Here is a 25,168-nt window from a genome sequence, read left to right as displayed (position 1 = left end):
CATTATTTTTATAAATATCTTAAGAATTCTTAGTAAAAAGTTAAGATTTTGAAACATTACTTACTTAGTTGTGAAGACTCATTCCAGTTTTTCCTGTTACTTAGATTAGCATCTAACTGTAGTATATAAAGGGTGTAGTGTAAGGTTACTTGATCCATTGTGCCTTTTGCCCAGCACACTCTTCAGCTGCCTCTCCAGACAAGCTAAATCACCCATATTTGCCATTCTACCACCTACTTTTGTTGAGTCTGTTCGGGTTTTACTCAGTTTTTGTAATCTCCATTATTCATTCAGCAAACATCTATTAACCATTATTTTGTATCTGTCACTGGATATATCAAGGAATAGGATCAGATCCCTTCAAGATCTTTTATTCTAACATATAGCAGCAAGCACTTCAGTCTTAGGAAGCACTCTACCAATTCCTTGGATCCACACTCCAGAATTATATCAGTAGTATGGATTATGTAAACCTCAGTTTTGCTTTTATAAATTTCTTCCTATAGGAAGTAGTGAATTATATTTTTAATTTTTTATAATCAGCTAGCAAAGCATTATTGTCATTGTCAGAACTTGATTAAACCAGATAGTGAAATTCAGCCTATAGTCTATAAATCTAGTATTCTCCACTTAATCTGGTTTATTAAGGTTTTAATATTTGCTAATGTGATCCCATATTAGTTATGCTTTTATTTTCAGGAAGCAGTCAATTATAGATTTCTTCAAACCAGCTTCAAAACAAGGTATGTATACTGCATTTTTTGTGGGATCTTTTGGGAAGGGAGACAAATTCAATTTTTAAATCTACTCTAAACTCATTAGTTTTACTAAACCTGGTATTCAAACTTGAAAATACAGTGAAGATGCAGTTCTGTTTACAAAGATAAACAAGTTCTAAACATCGTGAAGAAACTCTTTGCTGTTATGCTTTCTTACATTCAAAATATTCCAGGCAGTAATGTTCATAATGTGTACTATTTTGATTCTCTAATGAAGTAACTTACTTTGTTAAGTAGAGCCATAGGGAGCTGACATGTAGCAAAAGGGAGCTTTATGAAAGTAAGTCTTAAATTCTTAATTCCCCCACAATAAAATGTGTATCATCTAAATAACAATTTGAAAACTTGTAGTAGCTTAATATTTTAAGTATTAGTAATTTATAATAAATACATATTTAAATGTAATAGTTTGTGTTATTTTTAATAATATACAATGTGTATATGTTTTAATTGGCTGTTTAGACAGACATATGTTGGATTCTCCACAAAAATCGAGCATCAAATATGGAGGAAGTGGATTGTCCATCACTGGGACAGAGCAGTTTGAAAGGAAACTATCTTCACCAAAAAGATCTAAACCCAAAAGTGTGCCGTCAGAAAAGAGCCCTATCTTAGAAGCTTTCATGAAAGGTGTTAAAGAGCACCATAGAGATCATGGTGGTGTACATGAGTCACATCGGCCTTGTGTGTCACTGGCCACCAAATGTCCAAAGGCGGTTACAAAATATGTTCCTCCTTCATACCTCTTGTCAAAAGAGACGAAGAAAAAACATCAGACTCCAGAGGGAAGGAAGTCACATTTCATTCACGAAAACAGCAGGGAGAAAAATGATGGAGATCGAGGCAAGACCAGTGCAGATTCTAAAAAGCAGGCCACAGTTACAGAAGCTGACATCTTCAAGAGCAGCTCCAGGAGTCTTAGCAGCAGGAGCAGCCTATCCAGGCACCACCCAGGAGAAAGCCCACTGGGAGCTAAGTTCCAGTTGTCACTAGCTTCTTACTGCAGAGAAAGAGAACTAAAGAAGTTGAGAAGGGAGCAAATGGAGCAGAGAATCAACTCAGAAAATTCTTTCTCAGAAGCAAGCAATCTTTCCTTAAAATCCTCTAGTATAGGACGAAAATGTAAACCAAGTCAGGAACAGAGTAAACAGAATGATGTCACATCTGGAAACAGTAATCTTTCAAACCTGGTATGTGCAATAATTGCTAAATTAGCTTGACTACTACTGTTTTATCATATTTAGAATACTAAATCTAAAAATACTTGATAATTGTTAATATCCTGGTACCTTTTGTTAAGGAAATACTGATACACAATTTGTGTAGAAGCTAGTTTCATTAACTTTCCTCAAACTGTCCATTGAACCTCAGTAAAGCAGTGTGTCTTGCCCTAAATTTTTTCCGACCAGGAACAAAGATCTTTTTTAATCAAGAAAGTAAGCTTTTTTTTTTTTTTTTTTTTTTTTTTGGTTAAGTATAGTCATTTTTAAATTAAGCTGCACTGAAAAGAGATTCTTGAGGAGTGGAACATCTGAAGCAGCAGGAAATGGTTTAGAACAGAGGTTTTCAAAATGTAGTCCCTGGACTAGAAACATCAGCATCACCTGAGAACTTGTTAGAAATGCAGATTCTCAGACCCCAAGCCAAACTCACTGACCCAGAAATTGTGGCGGTAAAGTCCAACCATCTGCAATTAACAAGATTTCTGGGTTATTCTGGTGCACTTTAAAGTTTGAGAACCACTGGTTTAGGTTATATATGTCTTAAATAATTGAGTATCTTAGAAAACTTAGAATATGATGTCTTAGAAAACTACCCAAATACATCTTTGGCTCATCAAACTTCTCTCTTGAGAATAGACCAAGCTTAGATTAGCATAAAAGCTGGCCCTCTCCCCTGGAAGGTCAGGTTGTTAAGTACATGTGTTTCAGAGAGCTTCTCTACAAAAAGCAACTAAAGGAAGACAAGATATCAGGAAAGTGCTATGTTGATGCTGTGGGATTTTAAAACCAAATGGACCAAAAATAAACCAAACTCTGACATTCTAAGAGTAAATGGAGGTGGTTGCATTTTATATTGGTGAAAGATATATTTATAAACTCGGGCTCATTTGCAAGGAATTTGGTGCCTTTACCAGTGAGGTTTACTAATGATCAATAGAAGTTAGTAACATTTGGTCCATTTTTATAAGATTTCAGTGTTTGGTGGTATGTCAGTACCTAAACAGAAGTATTGAAGAGTGAGTTGTAACCATTTGATTGGCAAATATTAGACTTACTATTTCTTTATTAAAATAATAATAAAGTGTGTTAATATTAACCTTGAGTTACTAAAAAATCTACACGTGAAAAAAGAATTCAGAATATTTTATTATGGAAGTTTGGACTTACCTCCAGATTTGGAGCTTGCTTTAATAGTATAGAAATCTGTGTTTAAGAACTATGAAGAAAAGCTTACATTCTTGACTGCTCCCAACTCCTAATTAATTTTATCTCATTTTGCTAATAGGAAAATGGACACTTATCAAGAAAAAGATCCTCCTCTGATTCATGGGAACCTGCTTCAGGTAGACTTAAAATTAAATTTAAGAATTTTAAATGAATTTGCATTTTAATAGCACTGTTTTTTATTTAAATTTGTTTAAATGTACAGTTTCCTTCTTAGAGGTAAATTGTGTCTCAGATTAACTAATAATTTCTCATAAAGTTACATTCAAAAAGAATAGTTCTTGAATTTAGTATATGTAACTGTGGATTGTCTTGATTCTTCTCTGCCTTCTTCAGGAGTTCCTAACAATGTGTTTCTCATATTGGTATTCATTGTTCTACTTTTGAATCCTTGGCTACATTAGGAAGCATAATCTTATATTCTTAGAATTGTGAACTCTCTGAGGTGTTGATATTGTAGATGCTTTGTATTAAGTTTGAAACTGTTACCATGGCTCAAAACAATGTTTCTTAATATTTGAAATACAAAGATCCCTTTTTAATAGCAAATTTCAAGGACATCTACATGATATTAATTTGTACTTTCAGTATCTATTGGTTGGAAAAAATACATAATAACAAACAGCTACTGTTAATTGAGTAATTCTTAAAGTATTCTAAAAAGAATAGTTAAAAAACTAGAAAATAGAACAGTGTAAATTTCAAATACCATAGAACTGTGTAACACAGAAAATGAAAGGCCCCCAGAAATACCACTGTTAACAATAGTCTGGTGTATCTTTGTTTTTTCCTGCTATGACTGCATACTTTGAAAAATGGACTTTACAGATTTTCACAATCAGTAAGAAACATTGGACATACTGATAATAACAGCCAACATTTTTTGAACACTTACTGTGTGTCATGCCCTGTTCTATGTGCTTTTAATCATTTTGATTCACATTCTTACAAAGTGGTTGCTTGTTTTGTTTTGAGGGTAGAGGGAGGTAATTAGGCTTTTATTTATTTATTTTTAATGGAGGTAGTCAGGATTGAACCCAGGACCTTGTGCATGCTGTGCACACACTGAGCTATACCCTACCCTCTACCCCCCCCACCCCTGACCCCCGGTGATTACTTTTAGAGATGAAAAAACAGAAGTACAGAGGGACAATTCTGACTCGTTCTTCAGGTTTTTAGAGGTGTATTTATTGCATTTTGACCAAATGATCTGGAGTATTAAAATCAGTCTTCAGCCAAGGCTGAAATCATATCTTGCTATCACAGAAGGAGCTTCTAGGATAACAGGAATAATTTTGAAGTTTATGTATTATTTTTAATTTTTTACAATATTGCTGGTTTTAGTGATCAAATTTCAGTGGATTTTGACATTATAGTACAAGAACAGTAATTTCTCAGGCATGAGATTGCTCTTAAACTCACTGTATTACATATTTGTAACACTGACTAAATTATCACTTCTGCAGCAAGGTGATTAGAAAAACAAAATATTTTTAGGCTAACTCTGCCCGTATAAGGGGCCACTGGTAGTGATGTTACCACTAAGCTGTTCCGCACTTTTTTCCTCTGCTAATGACTGAGATAAATATTCTCTTCAATTCATGTGCATACAGATTTCATCAGTGGTGACTGAAGTAGTTTCATTTATATAATCCCACATACTGAAGTTCTTGAACACTGCTTGAAAAAGATGTTTTCTACATATTTTCAGAGGCAGGCTTAAGATAATTGCCTTCACTTATATTTTGATTTCTAATAGTTTTTGCGTGTGTTTCATAATCTTCATTAATAATTATGGTATTGTACTCTTAGTAAATATACATTTATACTTTGGTTGACTACCAATAGAATATAAAAGGACAAAAGGGGATTTTTCACTCTAGATAACATGAAGAATGTTTATCTGATCAATAGATAAATAGTAAATAGACATAAGAACCCAAATGTTATGTTATATTCATACTACTGCTGTTAGACTTAACAGTTGAGGTGGTGATGTGCATAATCACACATTCATTAATCACACACAAGTTCTGGGATTTCAGAAATGTTGGAAGGGTAGGCATTTAGCTCTTTGGTCTTCCAGAGCCCTGTCTTTTGGCAGAATGCTGAGGACCAACTTAATCCATCCCTAGTTTATTCCGTAATATTTTTGTTTGGGTTTTTTGTGGGAGGAGATAATTAGCTTTATTTATTTACTTGTTTATTTTAATGGTGGTACTGGGGCTTGAACCCAGGACCTCATCCATGCTAAGCATGCAGTCTACCACTGAGCTATACCCTCCCCCTCCAAAATTTATTAATAACCAATCCCCTATTAAGCATTTGGATTTTTTCTTTTTACAAACTCAATCCCTGTCTTACCTGAGTATTTTATATATTAATAGATACTTGAAGTTTTGTAAAATAGATATTCAGCCTACAGGTTGTACAAGGGGTACAAAAAGAATCATGAAAGTTTTACAGTTACACCACTGCCCTAGAGAGTTTGCAAAAGGGGGACTGCAGTACCAGTTCACCACCCTCTTAATGCTAGATGCTTAAAAGCTCTTATGAGCTGATTTTTCCTAAACTTTGCCCACATTTTCTCTTTCCTCCTAGATAAGTCTTTAATTCTTGAATAAAGCAGGAATTTCTCATTACTAGTTGTGTATAAATTCACCTGACTTCTCCAGGGAATGGAACAAAACTCAAAACTGGCAGCTCTGTAGCTACCTTTTTTGTAACTCTCAAACTTAAGATAGTCAGACAGATAAGTCTTCCCCCGAGTCTTCTCTTTTTCTTATTTTATTTCTTATCCTGCACTATAAGGGACTCCTGTCCTTTTTTTAACAAGACATTTAACCCCAGAAAACTGAGTGAGCATGGAATGATTTCTTTGGGTAATAGGAGATATCTGTAGAAGAATGAAGATAGAAGCATTTGTTTATAAATTGGTTTTTTAATTTATAAATTGAATTTTTCAGACTATATGTTGATCAAGTTATCCAAATAATTGCTTAACTCGAGGGTTTTTTTGGTTTGTTGTTTTTTTAACACAAACTGTTGAGGATTTGGAGACATCTCTCAATGTGCAGAAAGAAACTTGATTTAGGGAAATTTGATTTTGAGAATACTGATTATATAAATAGTGAATTTTTAATGAATAATGAATTTTAAGAGTGATTTAATGAAACATCACATTTTTAAACCAAGAAGAAATTTTTGAAATTTTAAGAAACTGGTTAATTCAAATACATGTGGTTATTAAAGTGCTTCTGGATGAAGCTCTTAACAGAGATAGGTTGTATTAGTTTCCTAAGGCTGCCAAAACAAAGTACCTAAGCCTACGTGCCTTAAAACAGCAGAAATTTATTTTGTCTCATGATTCTGAAAGCTAGAATTCCCAAACTAAGTTTATCAGCAGGGCTATGCTGTAACAGCTCTAGGGGGAGAATCCATCCTTGCCTCTTTTAGCTTCTGGTGTTTGTCTGCAATCTTTGGCATTCCTTGACTTGTAGAGCATCACTCCAGTCACATGACATCTTGTCCCTAGGTGTCTTCACATTATCTCCCCCTGCATGTTTTTCTCCATGTCCAAATTTCCCCTTTTCATAAGGACACCAGTCGTATTGAATTAGGACCCACCCTAATGACCTTGTTTGAATTTATTACCCCTATAAAGACCCTATTTCTAATTAAGATCACATTCTGAGGTTCTGAGAGTTAAGACTTCAACATATCATTTTGAGAGCTACAATTCAACCCATAATACAGCTGAAGATTAGAAGGATAACATGGGAAAAAATAAACAAATAGTAAGGAAGAAGACTTAGGTGAGTTTTTTAAAATTGAGAAATTACAATTTGTCTGCCTTCAACTAGCTATTGTATACTTGTTTTAAGGTACTATAAATTTAGATATAAAAGTGTTAATTTCTAGAACTAGGGTAGGCTTTAGTCTAAGAAAGTGTATGCACTTGGAGGGAAAGTGCCTTTGGAATTCTTTACTTGATACAAATGTTGGAGAGTAACACCTTTAATTCTATTTGGTAGTAAGCTTTTAAATAGCTTTTGAATGAAGGTGAGCATTTGTCATTAGCTTTGAATTTCTTGGACTCCAGTATTGATCAGTTAATAAATATAGTATTAACTCTTCTTCTTCATTCCATATGTGGTAAATAATCTCAGCCTAAACTTTCCGATTTTAAGCATTTTGTCAGAGTGTTCTAGACACTCATTTGAATAAACTTTAATAAGGAAAATATACTTTTCACTAATCTGGCAAAAATTAAATTTTAGCAGGCTCTAAGCAGAATAAATTCCCTGACAAAAGAAAAAGGAACTCTGTGGACTCAGATCTGAAAAGCACAAGAGAATCTATAATGCCAAAAGCAAAAGAGTCCTTCTTTGAGAAGCGTCCTGACGGACCACATCAGAGAGAAAAATTTATAAAACATATTGCACTGAAGACACCTGGTGGTGTATTGCGCTTGGAAGATATATCCAAGGAACCAAGTGAAGAAGCTGATTGCTCCTCTGCAGGCTTGGCAACTTCAAATTCTGGCCACCATTCTTCCAGGAATAGTGACCAAATCCGTGTGGCAAGTACCAAAGAGACTAAGATGCACAAACCCCACTTATCTTTACCTCAGGAAAAGTCTGCAGTTAAAAAAGCTAGCAACCTTCAGAAAAATAAAACTTCTAGCTCTGTGTCATCAGAGGAGACTAAACTTCTCCCTTTACTTTCCCATGTTCCAAGTGCTGGTTCTTCTCGGGTTCCATTAAATGCTAAAAATTGCACTCTTCCAGTTCCTAAAAAAGATAAAGAGCGTTCCTCATCTAAAGAATGTTCTGGGCATTCTACAGAGTTCTCCAAACACAAGGAACACAAAGCAAAGACTAATAAGGCTGATTCTAATGTATCTTCAGGGAAAATTTCTGGGGGATCCTTGCATTCAGAATATGGCACTCCTACAAAGTCTCCCCCAGCTGCTTTGGAAGTTGTGCCATGTATTCCAAGCCCAACAGCACCTTCAGATAAAGCCCCTTCAGATAAAGAGAGTTCAGGAAATTCCAATGCAGGTAGCAGTGCACTGAAAAGAAAACTAAGGGGTGATTTTGATAGTGATGAAGAAAGTTTAGGTTACAACCTAGACAGTGATGAGGAAGAGGAAACATTAAAATCACTGGAAGAAATAATGGCTTTGAACTTCAATCAGACTCCTGCAGCTCCAGGAAAGCCTCCTGCTGTTTCTCAGGGGCTTAGATCTCAGTCATCAGACTATACAGTAAGTAGTTCTGTGACATTTATCTTTACTCAAAGAGAGAAAGATGGAGGATTGACTAGTGAAAGAGGAATAGGTTGTTAGAACTAACTTGAAAATTCAGTATTTGTTACAACTTATAATTGGACTGAAAGTGATACAGTTCTTGTTTGGTTAATGGGTTTCCCATATCTTTAGCTTTATAACTGTAAGTCAGTGGTCTCCAAGCTTTTTTGATTGCATACACTTTAATTAGTAAAAAGGAATTTTGAGCATGTACCCCAATATATTTGTATACTTATAGATTATATACGTGTACCACTATACTACTATGTACTTTCTAAAGCATATGAAAAAAACAGAATTTGAAAGGAAGAAGAAAGAAGTATTTTCCTATAGAAGTTATATAGAAGTTACTATAGACTAAGTTCTACTGGAGTTTCTATAGACGTTCCATATAAATAGAAGTTCTATTATTTTCTTCCTGCACCCCAATGGATCACCTTGCACACCCCCTGCTTTGGAGACCACTGCTGTAAATGAAGGTAGAGTGTAGAAATGTTGTTAATTGTGGTGTGCAATTTTATTCATAAAGTGCTTCATTCTATCTTGGGAGTAAGCTGAATTAAATTCTCATATGTCTGTAAAATTTGGTGGGGAAGGTGTTAATGTTTCGTGGTAACACCTAAAAATTAGTTGTTTAATTCCACTAAAATAGAATTTAAAAATAAAGATAGGGTAGCCATGGAGCCCTTGGGTGTTGGCAGTCAGTTCCTAAGGCTAGCAGGGTTTTTATAAGTAGTGCCTTTCCTAATAGATGGTAAAATCAAATTGCCTGCAGTACAAAATTCTAGATTTAAAGCATGATGGTGAAAATTCTTTTTTAAGAAAGGTATCCTCCTGGCCCAGGTTATTGAAATAGAAAATATTTTTTAGTACTTGGAGTAACTTAAAACATCCCAATTCTTCTACTAAGATATGTTATAAAGTATTTCTAAATTTTCTTCTTGTTTTAGGAACATGTTCATAGTGGAACTTACACAAATACTTTAGAGCGTCTAGTGAAGGAGATGGAAGATACACAAAGGTAGGTTAGCATCATGACTGCCTTGCTAAATTTAACATACTGTTTGTATGGCTGGCTTTTAATTTACCTTAAAAAAATGAGAAATTAGCATGGGTTTTGTGCTAGTACTGTTATAACAGTTTTGTTGTCAGCTGTGTTAGAAATAAGGTGTTCTTGTTCACAGGCTGAATCAAAAGATCCAGGTTTTCATGGTATACTGCATTAATTAATAATATGAATTCCTTTGACACAACATTGTAAAATGATTATAAATCAATAAAAAATGTTAAAAAAAATAATATGAATTCCTTTTTGTTTACTGCAACTAGTATCTAACTGATAGCTGAAATTCTTGATCAAAAACATGGGTAGAATTTTTTTTGTATTTTTTATGCAGGTGACAAAATATTTATAACATAAAATTTACCATTTCAGTCATCTTTAAATGTAAAGTTTCAGTGGCATTAATGTACATTCACATTGTTGTGCAGCCATCATCACCATCCATCTTCAGAATTTTTTTTTCCATCTTCCCCAACTGAAATTTTATACTCAAACAGTAACTCCCTATTCTCTCTTTTCCCCTACTCACTGGCAACTACCACTTTTTTTGTCACTATGAAATTGACTATCCTAGGTTCCTCATATAATGGGATTATACAGTATTTGTCCTTTTATGACTGACTTATTTCACTTAGCATGTCTTCAAGGTTCACCCATGTTGTAGCATGTGTCAGACTTTCCTTCCTTTTTAAGGCTGAATAATACTCCATTGTGCGTATATACCACATTGTGTTTATCCATTCATCTGTTGGCAGACACTTGGGTTGCTTCTATTTTTTGACTATTGTAAATTTTGCTACTGTGAACATGGGTGTACAAATTATTTCTTCAAGTCCCCACTTTCAGTTCTTTTGGGTATATACCCAGAAGTGGAATTGCTGCATCACATGCTAATTTTATGTGTAATATTTTGAGAAATTGCCATACTGTTTTCCATTGTGGCTGTACGATTTTATATTCCTACCAATAATGCACAAGGGTTCTGGTTTCTCCACATCCTCACCAACACTTGATTTTTCTGTTTTTTTTATTGATGGCCATCTTTACGAGTGTGAAGTAGCATCTCATTATGGTTTTGATTTACATTTCCCTCGTGACTGTTGATGTTGAGTGTCTTTTCATGTCCTTATTGGCCATTTGTATAGCTTCTTTGGAGAAGTGTTTTTTCAGATCCTTTACCTATTTTGTTGTTGTTGTTGTTGTTGTTTGCTTAGGTAGAATTTTTTTAAACATTTGTATGCCCACTTAGTCCAGGTTTTGAAACCAGTATAACCAGACATGGTATTTCTACATCCAGTTACTCTTTTGAGGAAGTTTGGGAATTATAATTACCGTAATAAAATTTCTGTGACTGGTTGCAAACTGCTTTTACCAATGAGAGGGGAAAAATAATACTCCTTAATAATTCAAAGACTATCCTTGAAACTGACCCAGAAAACTTCACTGAAACCTCACTGGCTTGAAGTTGATATATATGTGTCTCAAAGTTGATAACCAAGTAGATAAGCATAGGAATTGTAGACGATTAGTTAGTGAAAAGTATCCCCCTTTTTGAATTTAACTAGAGAAATTGTCTATTTTAAAAATTTCATGAATTCATGTGACTTGTGATGTCAGATCTGAAGTTGCTTATTTAAAATTGAACATTGCACAGACCAAAGGCACAGGTTCTAATTTGATCTGATGATTGACTCTTGTAGTGATAGAGCAGTGCATTTACTGGTCATTTACTGTTGTGTTATACTCATCTACTGTGGAGCTGGAACTGGGAATAAGGTCCTTGGTTTAAATAACTTTATTTGGGTGCGCATTATAAGCAAGGGCTCTAAGAGCCAGACTCTCTGGCTTTGCATTCCAGCTCCTTGCATTGTGAGCTTGAGCAAGTCAGCTTTTCTGATGTTCCTTGTGTATGAAATGGATAATAATAAACTACCTCATGGGGTTGTTGTGAGGGTTAAAAGAGTTCATACATAAAGTCCTTAGTACAGTGTCATAGTAACTGCTCAGCAGTTGTTGGGTATTGTGATAATAATGACAGTGACAATGATAATGACTACTGCTTCTAGAAAGCCTAGTTAACAGTATTAGACTGTTGGTCTGAAGTCAAATGAGCATTAAAGATTAGAGGGGATAATCAAATTAGTGCCATTTATTCTTTGCCATTTTTCCTTCCCCTTTCTCTAAATGATTTGGACATCCTTCTTGAAGTCCTAGCTCTAAAAAAATATTCAAGACTTTTAATAAGAGTTTTCTTTGGTGCTGCTTTTAGACCTAAAGATTACTTTTAGGATAAGCCATTTTTAATAACATTCTTTCAATTCTCAGGCTAGATGAACTGCAGAAGCAACTACAGGAAGACATAAGGCAGGGCCGAGGCATTAAATCCCCAATCAGAATTGGCGATCAAGACAGTACAGATGATGAAGATGGCCTCTTAGAAGAGCACAGGTATGTGAGAAATATAGTAAATAAGTATGTAACATCTATGTATGGTGACATATCATACCTGGACTTACCATTTTGAAATGTATAGAAATACCAAATCACTATGTTGTGTAACAGGAACTAACAATGTTGTAGGTCAGTTATACTCCAAAAACAAACTCATAGAAAAAGATCATCTTTGTGGTTACCAGAGGCAGAGGATTGGGGGTAGGGAGGGATTGGATGAAGATGGTCAGAAGGTACAAACTTTCAGTTATAAGACGAATAAGTACTAGGAGTGTAATGTACAACATGATAAATATAATTAACACTGTTGTATATTAAAGTTGAGAGTAACCCTAAGAATTCTCATCTGAAGGAAAAGATTTTTTTTCTGATTTCTTTTAATTTTGTATCTATGAGATGATGGTTGTTCACTAAACTTGCTATAATTTCATGTGTCTGTAAATCAAATCATTATGCTGTATATTTTAAACTTATAGAGTACAGTATGTTATGTCTCAATAAAACTGAATAAATAAAATCATTCAGAGGAAAAAAGAGCACAGGTACAGCACTTTTCATAATGTATACACTATTAAAGATACATTTAAAATTTTTGTCTTTATAAAATAAATGGGCCACTGATGGTTATTTACTTTGTGAATAATCTATGATGGGTTTCTAATCCATCTGTGATGGATTTGAAAGGCAAATGTTAAGGCCAAATTACATTTTTTGTCCTTTCTCCTAGTTATTCTTTTCATACAGACAGTTTAGTGGCTCTGGACTATAACTACTAACTGAAAGTGGAAGGAGTAAAACATGTGTTCTCATTGTTAGTCTTCTAATCTGGGATTAACAGTGGTTCTAAGAAAAGGGTTTTTTGCACTCAACCTTTAAATACAAAACTATGCAGTGTAACTGGCATTCAATAACTTTTTTTTTTCAGGGAATTTCTAAAGAAATTTTCAGTTACAATTGATGCTATTCCTGATCATCATCCAGGGGAAGAAATTTTTAATTTCCTCAATTCTGGAAAAATTTTCAATCAGTATACCTTGGATTTAAGAGACTCTGGTTTTATTGGACAGAGTGCTGTAGAAAAACTTATTCTTAAGTAAGTAGAAAAATAGACATTTTATTTTTTCCTGTGTAAAAATTAAAAGATTTCTTCTGACTGATGTAATTATCTAAAACATTAAATTCTATTATGACCTATCCAGTTCCCTAATCCTCTAAATTATTACTATTGTTCTTTGTGTTTTATTATTTAATTATAGGAAGCACTGTAAAATAGTTTGACACATCACATGCCTTTATTAAGATCAGTATGTAACAACAGTGGCTGTCAGAATAACAGGGGCTTAAACAAGAAGTCTATTTCTTTTTGATGTGGAAGTTTAGGGGTAGGAAGTCAGGGGTTGTATTTCACCATATAATCTTTTTTAGCCACCATCCTTAGTACCTGGTTGTTTCGGGTGCTACTTGAACTCATCTTTATATTTAAATCCCGGAAATCCCACACAACATTTCTACTTTGGTTAATTGGGTAGAACTTAGTCAACATGGCTACACCTAGCTACCAGGAAGGCCGGAAAGTGATTTTTACTTCAGACAGCCAGTGTGCCCAGCTAATCCCCAGGATTCTGTTACCAAGAGAAAAGACAAGAATAGATGTTGGGATAGACGACTAACAGTCTCTATCACAATGCCCAAACTGGTCTAATTTCTCTCTGTATAATATCTCAGATCCAGAGAGATTGCATTAATTCTGTTGCTGAGTTTTATGGAAGTACAAGGCCAAGTACAATGTTCTGAGACTTGATAGGCTCTTTAGCACTGCCAGCTAACATAGATTTATCCGCCAGATAAATCTAGAGCCAAGCCAACAGATTGGATCAGCTTTAGGCCGTCAGTTAAATTTTATGAGGTAACCCATCCCATGTGTAGGGTAGAGTCCACCTCCATGGACTGAGATGGTTTGCTTGCTTATTTCCCCGATTATGTCAGCTGTGGTGGTGGTGGTAGAAGTTTCTTAGCATGTGGATAACAGTCATATTGATTTTACTTTATGTTTTCAGATCAGGAAAAACAGATCAAATTTTTTTGACAACACAAGGCTTTCTTACTTCTGCTTATCACTATGTCCAGTGTCCTGTACCTGTGTTAAAATGGCTATTTCGGGTAAGAGAAATGTTTGGGAGACATAGTTGCCTCTTTTTTTGTATTTTCTGGTCAAAGATAAACTTAAAATACAATCTTACTTACACATTACTACAGGAAAATTAATATTGCACATCAAACCCATGATTTCAGTGAGTTAGAAGGAGGCAAAAAATCAGTATAAAGAGGTTACAAAAGAAATGGTAATGCAGGTAGTGTGCAGGATGGTCAGTAATGCTAGTTATGCGTAAGACATTTCATCACACTGGTAAATCACTGTTAATAGTTCTCTTTGGAAGAGGCCTTCTAATGCTTACATGCTTGGGGTTTTTTGTTTTTGGGGTTTTTTTAACCTTGTTTTCTTCTTTTTATGAAGGTGCCTAAGTGTATTTTTAGGATTTGACTTGTATATTAATATTTCCCCATTCATATACATGCATACACACACACACACATACACACATATGGTGCAAATCCAATTGACTATTTCTCTACCCCATTCCTATTTAACTTTTAAATCTGCTTGAATAGTTACCTTAATTTTGTATTATCTACATGGTAACTTTATAGGTATCAGTGGTATCAAAGAACTGTAAGTATTATATGTGAAGTGAAAAGTGGGAAGAACACAGAGTTTCTACTCTGGGCTTTAAATAGCATTTTTTTTTTAAATCTCACATTTGGGGGGAGGGTATAGATAGCTCAGTGGTAGAGGGCGTGTTTACCATGCATGAGGTCATGGATTTAATCCCCAGTACCTCCTCTAAAATAAATAAAAACCTGATTACCTCCTCCCCCCAAAAATAAATTCAGAAACATATTTTTCTAATCACATTTGGCAAGAACTAGATATTTCAGAATACTTTTTCATTCATTTTTTATATAGATGGCATGTTTGAGTGCCGACTGTGCCAGGTCCTGGAGAGAACAGGAATGAAAAAAATGTGTGTCTGATCTCATGAAGTCCACATCCTAGTATAGAAGAGACAGAATAAACATGTATATGTACATTTATAGCTGTATTATGTCAGATGGTAATTGAGAGAAGAGCATTTTAGGCAGAGAGAGTAACAGGTGGTACAGACTGTCTGGCAGGAGCATTTAGACCCTAGTTTTTGTTTTTGTCCTAATTAAATCAAAATTTGCCTCCCAGTGTTCTTTTTAATCTACTAGTACTAATTATCTTTATCTATAGCTTCCCAAAATAGGCCTCACTTATCTAACAGTCTTTTAGTTGAACACCTATGATGACCCTCACCAACTCCCCATACTAAATATTCTCCAGTCACTAAATATTCAGTCTCTTTACTGATGACCTTTTTGAATGACCTTTAGCTTGTCAGTGTTACTCCTATAGTGTCCCCTCTACCACCAGTAAATGAACATACGCTCCAGATAAGGGCTTTCTTACCAGCAGATTCTGGCAAGACTCTTACTCATCTACCCTACCCACATATTTTTCTGTTTATTACAATTCAAAACTTCGTTTGCTGTCACACCAAAACTTCATTATTCTCTAATTGTGTAATTTTTTAAAACAACTTTGCATTTATCTGTGTTTTCATCTTGTTGATCTGGGCCCATCATTATAGCCTTTAAAACCCTAATGATAACATAAAAGCATTTCTTCATGTAAGGAGTTTTTTAATACTCATATTTATTCTTTGAAAATCAAACTAATAATCACTTGTTAAGTGCTTTTCTATGTAAGACACTGTCTTATTTTTCCTTTTCAATTCCAGGTCCATTTTTCATGATGGAGAGACTTTCCAATTTATAAGTATTTTTTTAGAAAGCATGTCAGAATTCTTTTAATGCTGTAGTCCTCACTAATGGTTTATAAATTTAATTGTTAAAATGTAATTTAAATGTTTGCATCTTCATGATTTTATCACAGCTAAACATAGTACACCAGAAGGACAGTGCAAACAGAATTTGTGCTATTTTATAACTTGCTTATTTCAAATAACAATAAATTTTTTAGTATTTTCATCTCAGCATAGATATGTTATCCTTTTTAATGGCTTTATAGTATTCCTTTGTGGTGCTGTACCATGATTTATTTGTTTAACCCAATCTCAATTGGTAGATATTAGATTGTTATATACACATCTTTATGTATGTATTTATCTCAGTGTACTGTGTTGCCCCCCCCTTAGGATTCATCACCCCCCACAAAAAGATTGTTATCAGAACTTGTCCTGTGTCTAACATGATTGTGAATGGTGCTGCCCCTAGAGGCAGGGGGTAACAATGCAAACATCATAGCAACAACATTTTTTTACGTAGGTTGATTTTGAAATGACACAAGCCATATGCCTGATTGAAACCAGAATTTGGATTATTCCCCCTTACATTTTAGGTTTAAATTTATTATAATCATAATTCATCATTCCAAAGCAAAAAAGAAAGAGATGGAAATACAGTATATTTTCCTCTACAAACAAAATCACTTTAAAATTACTTTTAATGTATTACATGATGTTTAATGTCCTTTAAACTTGAGATTTTCTCCCCAAAAAGTTATCTTATAAAATTACATTAATTATATGCTTCTGCATGTAAATTCCTGTACATAAAAAAGCTGACTAAATCGCCGTATAAGGACAATGATGTTGCATAAGTATTACCAAATAACTTTACAATTTTTACCAAATAACACTCATACTACCTCTTTCCTAGTACTCTTGTGAATACTAGGTATTACCAAAGCTTTTGATCTTTACCAATCTTGAAGTCAACTAATGATATTGTATCATTTTTCTTTGCATTTCTTTGATTACTAGTGATGTTGAATAGCTTTTTAAAAGTATATTGGTATATTAATTTGTATATTTATATCTTTTCAAATATTTTAACTAGTCTGTGGTTTGATTTTAGCCTTGATGTGATCAACTTAGTAACCTTTTCCTTTATGGTCTTTGGGTTTCATGGCATGATATGAACTAGAAAGGCATTTCTGGTAGTTTCAAATGCTATATTTATCTAGTTATAAATGAAACTTGTTAAAAAAAGAAAAAATCAAGCAGCATGTTAGAATGGAAAGGGTTCTGACTTACAGAAAAGATGTGGATTTAAATTCCAACTCGTATTTCATTGGGTGGAATATTTTAATCTCTGAGTCTCTTTTCTCTTTCTTCTTTCTTAAACTCTATTACTTATCTACTTTTGACAGATGATGTCAGTTCATACAGACTGTATTGTGTCTGTGCAGATTTTAAGTACATTAATGGAAATAACAATAAGAAATGGTGAGTATAAATTTACTGTGATTAACAGTGTGAATTATTGCTTTGTACATGGTCTCTTTCACATTGCTAAACATTAAGATATTTGGAAATTTGGAATAAAAATTTTTTTTAATGTAAAATTTTTAATAATGAAATGAAACTCCAATTAAAAAGTGGGTGCATTTTTCCAGTTGCATTGAGAAAATGGGGTATAAGATCTTACAAGTGGCATCCCTTACCTGATTTTTACCAAGTCATGGCTTACTGTGCTGGTTAAGTGGAAACAGTTGCAAGTTTATTTAGACAATTAACTTTGATGGCTTTTTAATGGGCAACAATATTGTACTGAGGAGATTGAAAGTATCCACTGCAAAAATATGACTGCTGCTTTCTCACCTTTGAGATCCCTTATAATGAAACAAGCATTGTGATTTACCTTTTTCACTTGTCTTAAGGATTCAGACTATATAGGCACTGAACATGGTAAAATCTTTCTGCATTAACAGTAGTTGATTTTTTACCAATATTATTTCCAGTCTTTTCAAAATGTGTTACTTCCTCCTGAATTACACCTTTTTATCCATCACTCGCAGATACTTTGTTCATAAATGTCATTTCCTTCACGTTTATTTGAAAATCTTTACTTCCTATATGATCATTCAAATTACTATATTATTAACATATCATTTCCAAGCTGCCATTTCTATAAAATTATGGTAATCATGTTTCACATCTAGACTATTACCTTGCAGCTGTGGGTTTGTGAACCTGGGATTTGGGAATAAAATATTTTCTTCTGTTAACTAGATACTTTCAGTGATTCACCAGTTTGGCCCTGGATCCCATCACTATCTGATATAGCTGCTGTGTTTTTCAACATGGGAATTGATTTTAAATCTTTGTTTCCTCTGGAGAATCTTCAGCCAGACTTTAATGAAGACAATCTAATGTAAGTGTTCTTTGCATAATTAGGTCCTAAAACATTCTTTTAAATAATTTGTATATATAACAGCAGTTAATATTCATTTAATAAGTTCAGTATCTGTTCTTGATTTTTTTTTTTAATTTCTCAAAGTTGAAATGGGTCTTAAATTAGGTACATTCTTGGTGGAGAGGTAATTTATTTACTTATTCATTTATTTTTAGTGGAGGTACCAGGAATTGAACCCAGGACCTAGTGCATGCTAAGCATGCACTCTACTATTTGAGCTGTGCTATCCCAAATTAGGTACATTCTTAACATCTGTCTTAATCTAAATGCCATCATCATATTTAACAGGGAAAAATGGAAATATTTTTAAAATGTAAAAAAAATTTTTTAATTAGGACTGCCCATTGTTGTTTAACATTGTTTTGCAGCTATTGGCCAAAGCAATTAGACAAGAGAAAAAAATTATAGATATAAAGATTAGAAATGAGTTGGTGCAAGATTCATTATTTGCAGAAAAAGCAATTTAATCTATACATAGAAGCCTAAGAATCAATTCAAAAGCTGTGACAAGCAAGTAAGAGAATTTGGTATGGGTGCCAGGGTACAGTGTTTTGGGGGTTTTTTTTGGGGGGGGAATTAGGTTTATTTATTTATTCATAGAGGAGGTACTGGGGATTGAACCCAGGATCTTGTGCATTCTAAGCATGCCCTCTACCACTTGAGCTATACCCTCCCCCACTAGGGTACAGTGTTAATAAAGAGAAATTAGTAACCTCCAAGTATATGAACTGTAGCTAGTTAGAAGATAATACTTCATTTACAGTAATAAGAGAAATATATGAAATACCTAGAAATAAACTTAAATAGAATCTGTGTGTGTAAAAACATTACTAAGGGACAAGAAAGACCTTGATAAGTGGAAGAGCATATCATGCTTTCAGATAGGAAAATTCAAATTCATAAATACGTTAAAGCTCCCCCTAAGGTAAACTATGAACTTAATGAGATCCTAATAAGAAATGCCAGTCAGATTTTTGTGGGAAAGGGGGACTTAGGACTCTACAGGTGATTCTAAAGTCATATGGAAAAAATAATACCCAGGAAAGTTTTGAGAAAGAAGAGTTATGAGGTGGGACCGACCTTAGCAGATAGTAGCATGGGACAAGTGCAAGGATTCAAAGCTCCATCAGTGGAACAAAATAAGTCCAAAATAGAAACAAATACTTAGTAAATGCTAAAAGTAGTATTTCAAAAAATGAGGAAAGAGTGGGCTGTTCAGTATCTTGTATTATCCAATATTTGAAAAACTGGATAGTTATCTGGAAAAAAATTTTGCATCCATACTTCAAACTGATAGAACAAAGATTTAAATGTATACATTGAGCACACAAAAGTAATAAGAGAAACTGACAGACTTTTTTTTTAATAATCCTAGAAGAGGGGAAAATAATTGTATGTATGAACTAACACTCAAAAGTCCTAAAAGGAAAGATTAACATATGTGACTACTTAAAAAAGAAAATTTCCATGACAGTAATCACCATAAACAAAGTCAAAGGAAAAACCTCAAAAAAAAAAAAAAGAAAAACCTCAAAATGGGGGGGAGGGGTGGGTGGTGAGAAGAATATATACATCATACTGCATAGTGCTGTAGTATTTAGTATTGAAAAAAATCCGCATATAAATGGACCTGTGCAGTTCAAAACCAGGTTGTTCAAGGGTCAACCATACCACAGTACTACATGATCCTCCTCCGTTGATTGAATCCACAGATACGGAGAAACCACATGTATGTCATGGAAGTGTATAGAAGGCTGGCTGTACCTTATATGAGAATTTTAGACTTTGTGGCAGGTGGCCCCCCCCAACACCCATGTTGTTCAAGGGTCAACTATATATGAATGACATTCTGATCACAGACAAAGGCTTAAATTAATAAGAAAAAGATCAATAACCTAATTAGTAAAATGGACAAAGGAAGTGAATAGACTGATCACAGAAAAACTAAATAGTTTTTAGACTTTATGAGAATATACTAATCTTCACTTTTGAGAAAAATGCAAATTTTTGTTAGTTGGTACTGCCAGAACCAAACTCTTCATCACTCCAGTTCTCTTTCCACCTCATGTAGGATCCCTCCTTGTTGCTCAGGTGTAATCTTTATCTGAAAATTTGTTGGATAGTAAATTTTCACATAAAGACTGTACAAAATCACTTTAAATAGGAAAAATAATGCTTTTCCAGACCATCCGAAAACCCTGACCTTTTCCCCCAAACATTGCCGAAGTACTCAAACTCTTATATTTAGAAAATTAAAATACTGTTTTATTAGTTAACATTTAATGAACTCAGTAGTGTGTGGTGATTTTGTATATCGTATATAGCAGGTTTGAATTTTTCTTCACTGTAGTGAGCGGGTACTGTAGTGGAAATAGTGAAATAAAGATACATAATGATCGCATTGAGACACAATAAATGCAAATAATATTTAGCAAAATAGTTTTTTTGGTTGACTACTTGCCAACTGAAGAGTTGCCTCAGTTAGGTTTGGTGACTGGAGCAGATAGGTGGTGGCTATAAGTCACTGTTGCTGTATAGTTGTAGGCAAAGATGAACACAGGTAAGGAAGAGTGAGCTGGTAAAGGAATGAGTGAAACATAATAAACACCTGTCTAAACAACATGAAGATGAGACTGAATCCTGTTGAGATATGACCACAAGTCACATGCAACTTATCCATTTTTGCTAGCATGTGTATGCATATTTATAATAGCAAATTTCTATCCAAATAGTAGATTTGGAGTGAAAAATGTTTAAAGATTGTCAGAGTAAATATTCAGGTAGCAAGAGTAAGACATTAAAGAATATTAGTACAGTTCTTGTCTTGACCATTATTCTGCAAGTAATACAGACTTAAAATTTGAGTCCTAACCTCTTTTTATTCTATATCCCATCAGTTGTCACACCCCTGTGTTCCTTTTCCTCTACCTGTCTTACAGCTATTCTTTCCTTTTCCTTTCCAATGTCAGTCTAATTCAGATATTCTTTTCATGTCTAGCATGGGTAAAACCTCTTTCCCTCTGGGGGCTTTCCACCTCCAAGATATGCATTCTTTTCACTGTTAGAAGATTCCTTTTATGAAAGCTTCTTTCTCCACTATTAAACCCTTTACACCTATATTGAAGACTCTACAGTTTGACTCTGACCAATTTTCTGTTTTGTTCACCGTTTTGTTCTAACCAAATTGATCTGCTTGTTCTTCCTCCACATTAGCCATTGTTGCATTGGATCTTCCTCAGACTAGTCTACTCACCAAGATGTTATCTTTCTCACTTGATGAAGCACTGTTTATAAGAGCAGAAGACAGTTAATCTGTAGGGGAAGGGTTAAGTAAATCATGGTACATTAGTAATATTCATCAAAACTACCAACACTTACATATTATTTACTATGTGCCAGACATGGTTCTAAGGGCTTAATATATAGTACTTCATTTAATAGTCACTACAACTATTAGATAGTATTTTCATTCCCATTTACAGGTTAGTGAGGCACAGAAAGATTAAGTAACTTGCCTGAGGTGGTAGCTAGGAAGGGACATAGGACTCCTGAGCAGATATTTTAAAAAATAGGAAAGTTCTTCACATCTCATTATGGGAGTATCTCCAAGCTATATTAAACAAAAAAAGAGAAGTGCACAACAGAGTATATAGTATGCTACTATTTGTATTAAAGCAAGGGGGAAGAGGTATGTTCATATTTATTTGTATATATGTAAAATGCCTGTAGGAGGAAAGACTAAAACTATTATTGATTGTGGGGAGGGGAAATGGGAGGCTGAAGGCCTAGACTGGAAGGACAATTCTTTACAGCACAATGTGCCTTACTATCTTCTCACTTTTTGTTTAACCATATAAAAGTGTTATTTATTCAAAAAATTAAACAAGAATATATTATCTGTCTTTTGAAGGGCAAATTTATGTGTCTCTTCCATGAACTTTCACTGATTTCCTCAATCAAAATTGGGGTACTTTAAATTGTTTATGTTGCTGTAACAGTTTCTTTAGGCCACTCATGAGGCCTTTAAATATTATGAGTTCCTTGTAGTCAGAGCCACCTTCTACATAGCTCTCTGATACCAAGAGCAACAAGGAGAGTGCCTTATAAAAAGTAGCTGTTCAAGAGAAGACGAATGCATAGAGATAGAAATCAGGTATACCTGGAGTGAAAGATAGTGGATTGACTCAGATCTCACATGAAGGGACTTTTAGGAGTAATAGAAATGTTCTTCCTTGATTTGGATGGTGGTTACATTAGTATATACATTCATCAAAACTTAAAATGGGTATATTCCTTTTTTTGTATGTGAATTATACCTCAATAAAACTTACTTTTTTATTGTTTAGTGCTTCTCAAAATATTCTGTGCTTAATTTCACATTGCTTTGTTCACTTTTCCATAGTTCTGAAACACAGATGACATTGGGAGGGAAAGGAAGTGAGGATTCATCTTGTAAGCCGATTTTTTCAGCTCTTCCTGAAACCAACATTTTAAATGTGGTTAAGGTAGGAGAACTCTTTTATATGTCTTTAGCATGGGCTAAAACTATTTCGGTTTTATTTTAATTTAATTTAATTTTTTTATTGAAATATAGTCAGTTTACAATGTGTTAATTTCTGGTATACAGTATAATGTTTCAATCATACATATACATCCATATATTCCATTTCATACTCTTTTTCATTATAAGTTCCTACAATATATTGAATATAGTTCCCTGTGCTATACAGTATAAACTTGTTTATCTATTTTATATATAGTAGTTAGTATCTGCAAGTCTCGATCTCCCAATTTATCCCTTCCCACCTCCTTTCCCCTCTGATAAATCATAAGTTTGTTTTCTATGTCTGTGAGTCTGAAACCATTTAGTCTTCTGCTTAATGGTTTTAAAACAAAACCACTAATGTTTTACCATGAGGTTTCTTGTCTCTGAAATTTCGTAGCTATCATCTTTGTATTAAAGGTTTTTTCTGTTTTTATTTTTGTTTTAATACTAGGGTCAAAATAGAACTTTAAATCAGAATTTACAATTAAAATAATTCTAGGAATAACCTTACCAAGAAGCTTTTTGAAACTTATTTTTTGAAACCAGTAATTTTTTAGAATTAGAATACATGAAGAAAAGAATTATTACTTACAATGTAACTTAGTGACCAAGAGTTAATAAAAGTGTTAAAACAGTTTTAGTGGCTGAATCAAATCAATGATTTTGAACTATTAAGAAAATCTTGAGAATGAAAAATGGAGAAGGAAATACTTATCCTATCAGTTCAACTATTAACATGAGTGTTTCTTGCCTTTTTTCCTATAATGATGTTTCGATTTCTATATAGTTCTCTTGCATTTTTTTGTCAAAAAAAATTTATAATATAGACTCTTAAAGCAAAATATGTTTCCTTAAGTTATTTTGTCTCTGATGTGCATCAAAGTTTCTAGGCTTGTGTACATCTATACATCCAGAAGGTTACCAGGATCGTGAAATAATGTTACTGATTTTAATGTTGTTTAAAATGAGTTTGGAGAAACAACTGAAACAGATTCCTCTAGTGGACTTTCAAAGCCTCCTGATAAACCTGATGAAAAACATCAGAGATTGGAACACAAAGGTAATGTTACTTCAAACTTTGGTATTTTAGGGGGGAGGGTCTAACTCAAGTGGTAGCTTGCATGCTAAGCATGCACGAGGTCATGGGTTCAATCCCCAGTACCTCCATTTAAATAACAAACAAATAAACATAATTACCTCCCCCCACCCCCCCAAAAAAAAAACTTTGGTATTGTTTTTTTGTATAGCATCACAATCTGACTTCATAGTACATGCAGATTGATAGTTTCTAAGCTCAGTTAAGATCTTCAACAGATGAAAAATAAAACAAAGAAGGGACTGTCTTTGCTAAAACTATATTTAAATTCATGATAACTGAATTTTTTCTAAAACTGCAGCTATTTATTCAACAAAAAATGTGTTACATTTATTGGGGATTTACTGTGAGCCAAGCATTGATCCAGGTGCTAGAGATACAGCTGTGAAAAAGATAACAGCCCTTCCCCTCCCAGCACTTTTATTCTAGTCACAGGGTTCGGTTAAAACAATGTAAATGTAGTCTATAATATTGTGTCAAGTTGTAAGAAATGCTGCCAATTAAAATAAAGCAGGACAAGGCAGGGATGCTCTGCTATTTCACATGAGGCAATTAGGGAAGTCCTTTCTGAAGTGGCCTTTGAACAGAGACCTAAATGAAATGATAGAGTGAGTCACACATACAACAAGAATTTGAGTTGAACTTCTGCAGCCATTGAAGGTAAACATGTATAATTTTTGTTAGGCTTTTTTTTTAAATTATATTTTTCAACCTTTTTTGGTGGAAAATGTCAAAGCTGCAAAAGTAGAAGAGTGTAATGAACCCCTAAGTACTTACCACCCAGCTTCAGCAGTTACCAAGACACAATCAGTCTTGTCTCATCTGTTACCCTCATCCTATACTTTCTTTCCCTACTCAGAAATTATTTTGAAGCAATTCTGTTAGACTTTAGATACTGGAATGGTTGAGGATCCCTTAAATTCAAGAAATCCCAGGTCAGAAACATGTATTATCTTGTGCAACTCTCATCATGTACCTTTAGAAACTGGGATTTTTATTTAGATTACTTTATTCTTCAAGAAAAACTGTTTCAATACAGATATAGATATAATGTAGCAAAAAACATTAAAGCCAAATGAAATTCTGATAACTGCATCTATTCAGTCTATTCTCGG

General features: G+C 33.9%; 1 protein-coding gene across 2 annotated transcripts in view; it reads left to right on the top strand.

Annotated features, from left to right (window-relative positions):
• Positions 1-25,168, top strand: part of SLF2 (SMC5-SMC6 complex localization factor 2) — a 39,974-nt gene that overhangs the window by 2,208 nt on the left and 12,598 nt on the right. Inside the window, exons 2-13 of one of the 2 annotated variants that reach the window (XM_045507372.2) lie at positions 700-743; positions 1,242-1,969; positions 3,288-3,345; positions 7,510-8,495; positions 9,488-9,558; positions 11,926-12,048; positions 12,977-13,144; positions 14,109-14,211; positions 17,366-17,441; positions 18,228-18,369; positions 22,814-22,916; positions 23,841-24,017. In XM_045507372.2, coding sequence (XP_045363328.2) covers positions 700-743; positions 1,242-1,969; positions 3,288-3,345; positions 7,510-8,495; positions 9,488-9,558; positions 11,926-12,048; positions 12,977-13,144; positions 14,109-14,211; positions 17,366-17,441; positions 18,228-18,369; positions 22,814-22,916; positions 23,841-24,017 — 2,779 coding nt within the window. Of the gene's footprint in view, positions 1-699; positions 744-1,241; positions 1,970-3,287; positions 3,346-7,506; positions 8,496-9,487; positions 9,559-11,925; positions 12,049-12,976; positions 13,145-14,108; positions 14,212-17,365; positions 17,442-18,227; positions 18,370-22,813; positions 22,917-23,840; positions 24,018-25,168 lie in introns of both variants that reach the window. The other variant, XM_010971034.3, reaches the window with a different exon arrangement.

The sequence above is a fragment of the Camelus bactrianus genome, chromosome 11 (genome assembly GCF_048773025.1).
Source record: "Camelus bactrianus isolate YW-2024 breed Bactrian camel chromosome 11, ASM4877302v1, whole genome shotgun sequence".
In the NCBI taxonomy this organism is placed as follows: domain Eukaryota; kingdom Metazoa; phylum Chordata; class Mammalia; order Artiodactyla; family Camelidae; genus Camelus; species Camelus bactrianus.
Note: the sequence above shows the minus strand (reverse complement) of the source record. Positions and strands in the feature narration are given on the sequence as shown.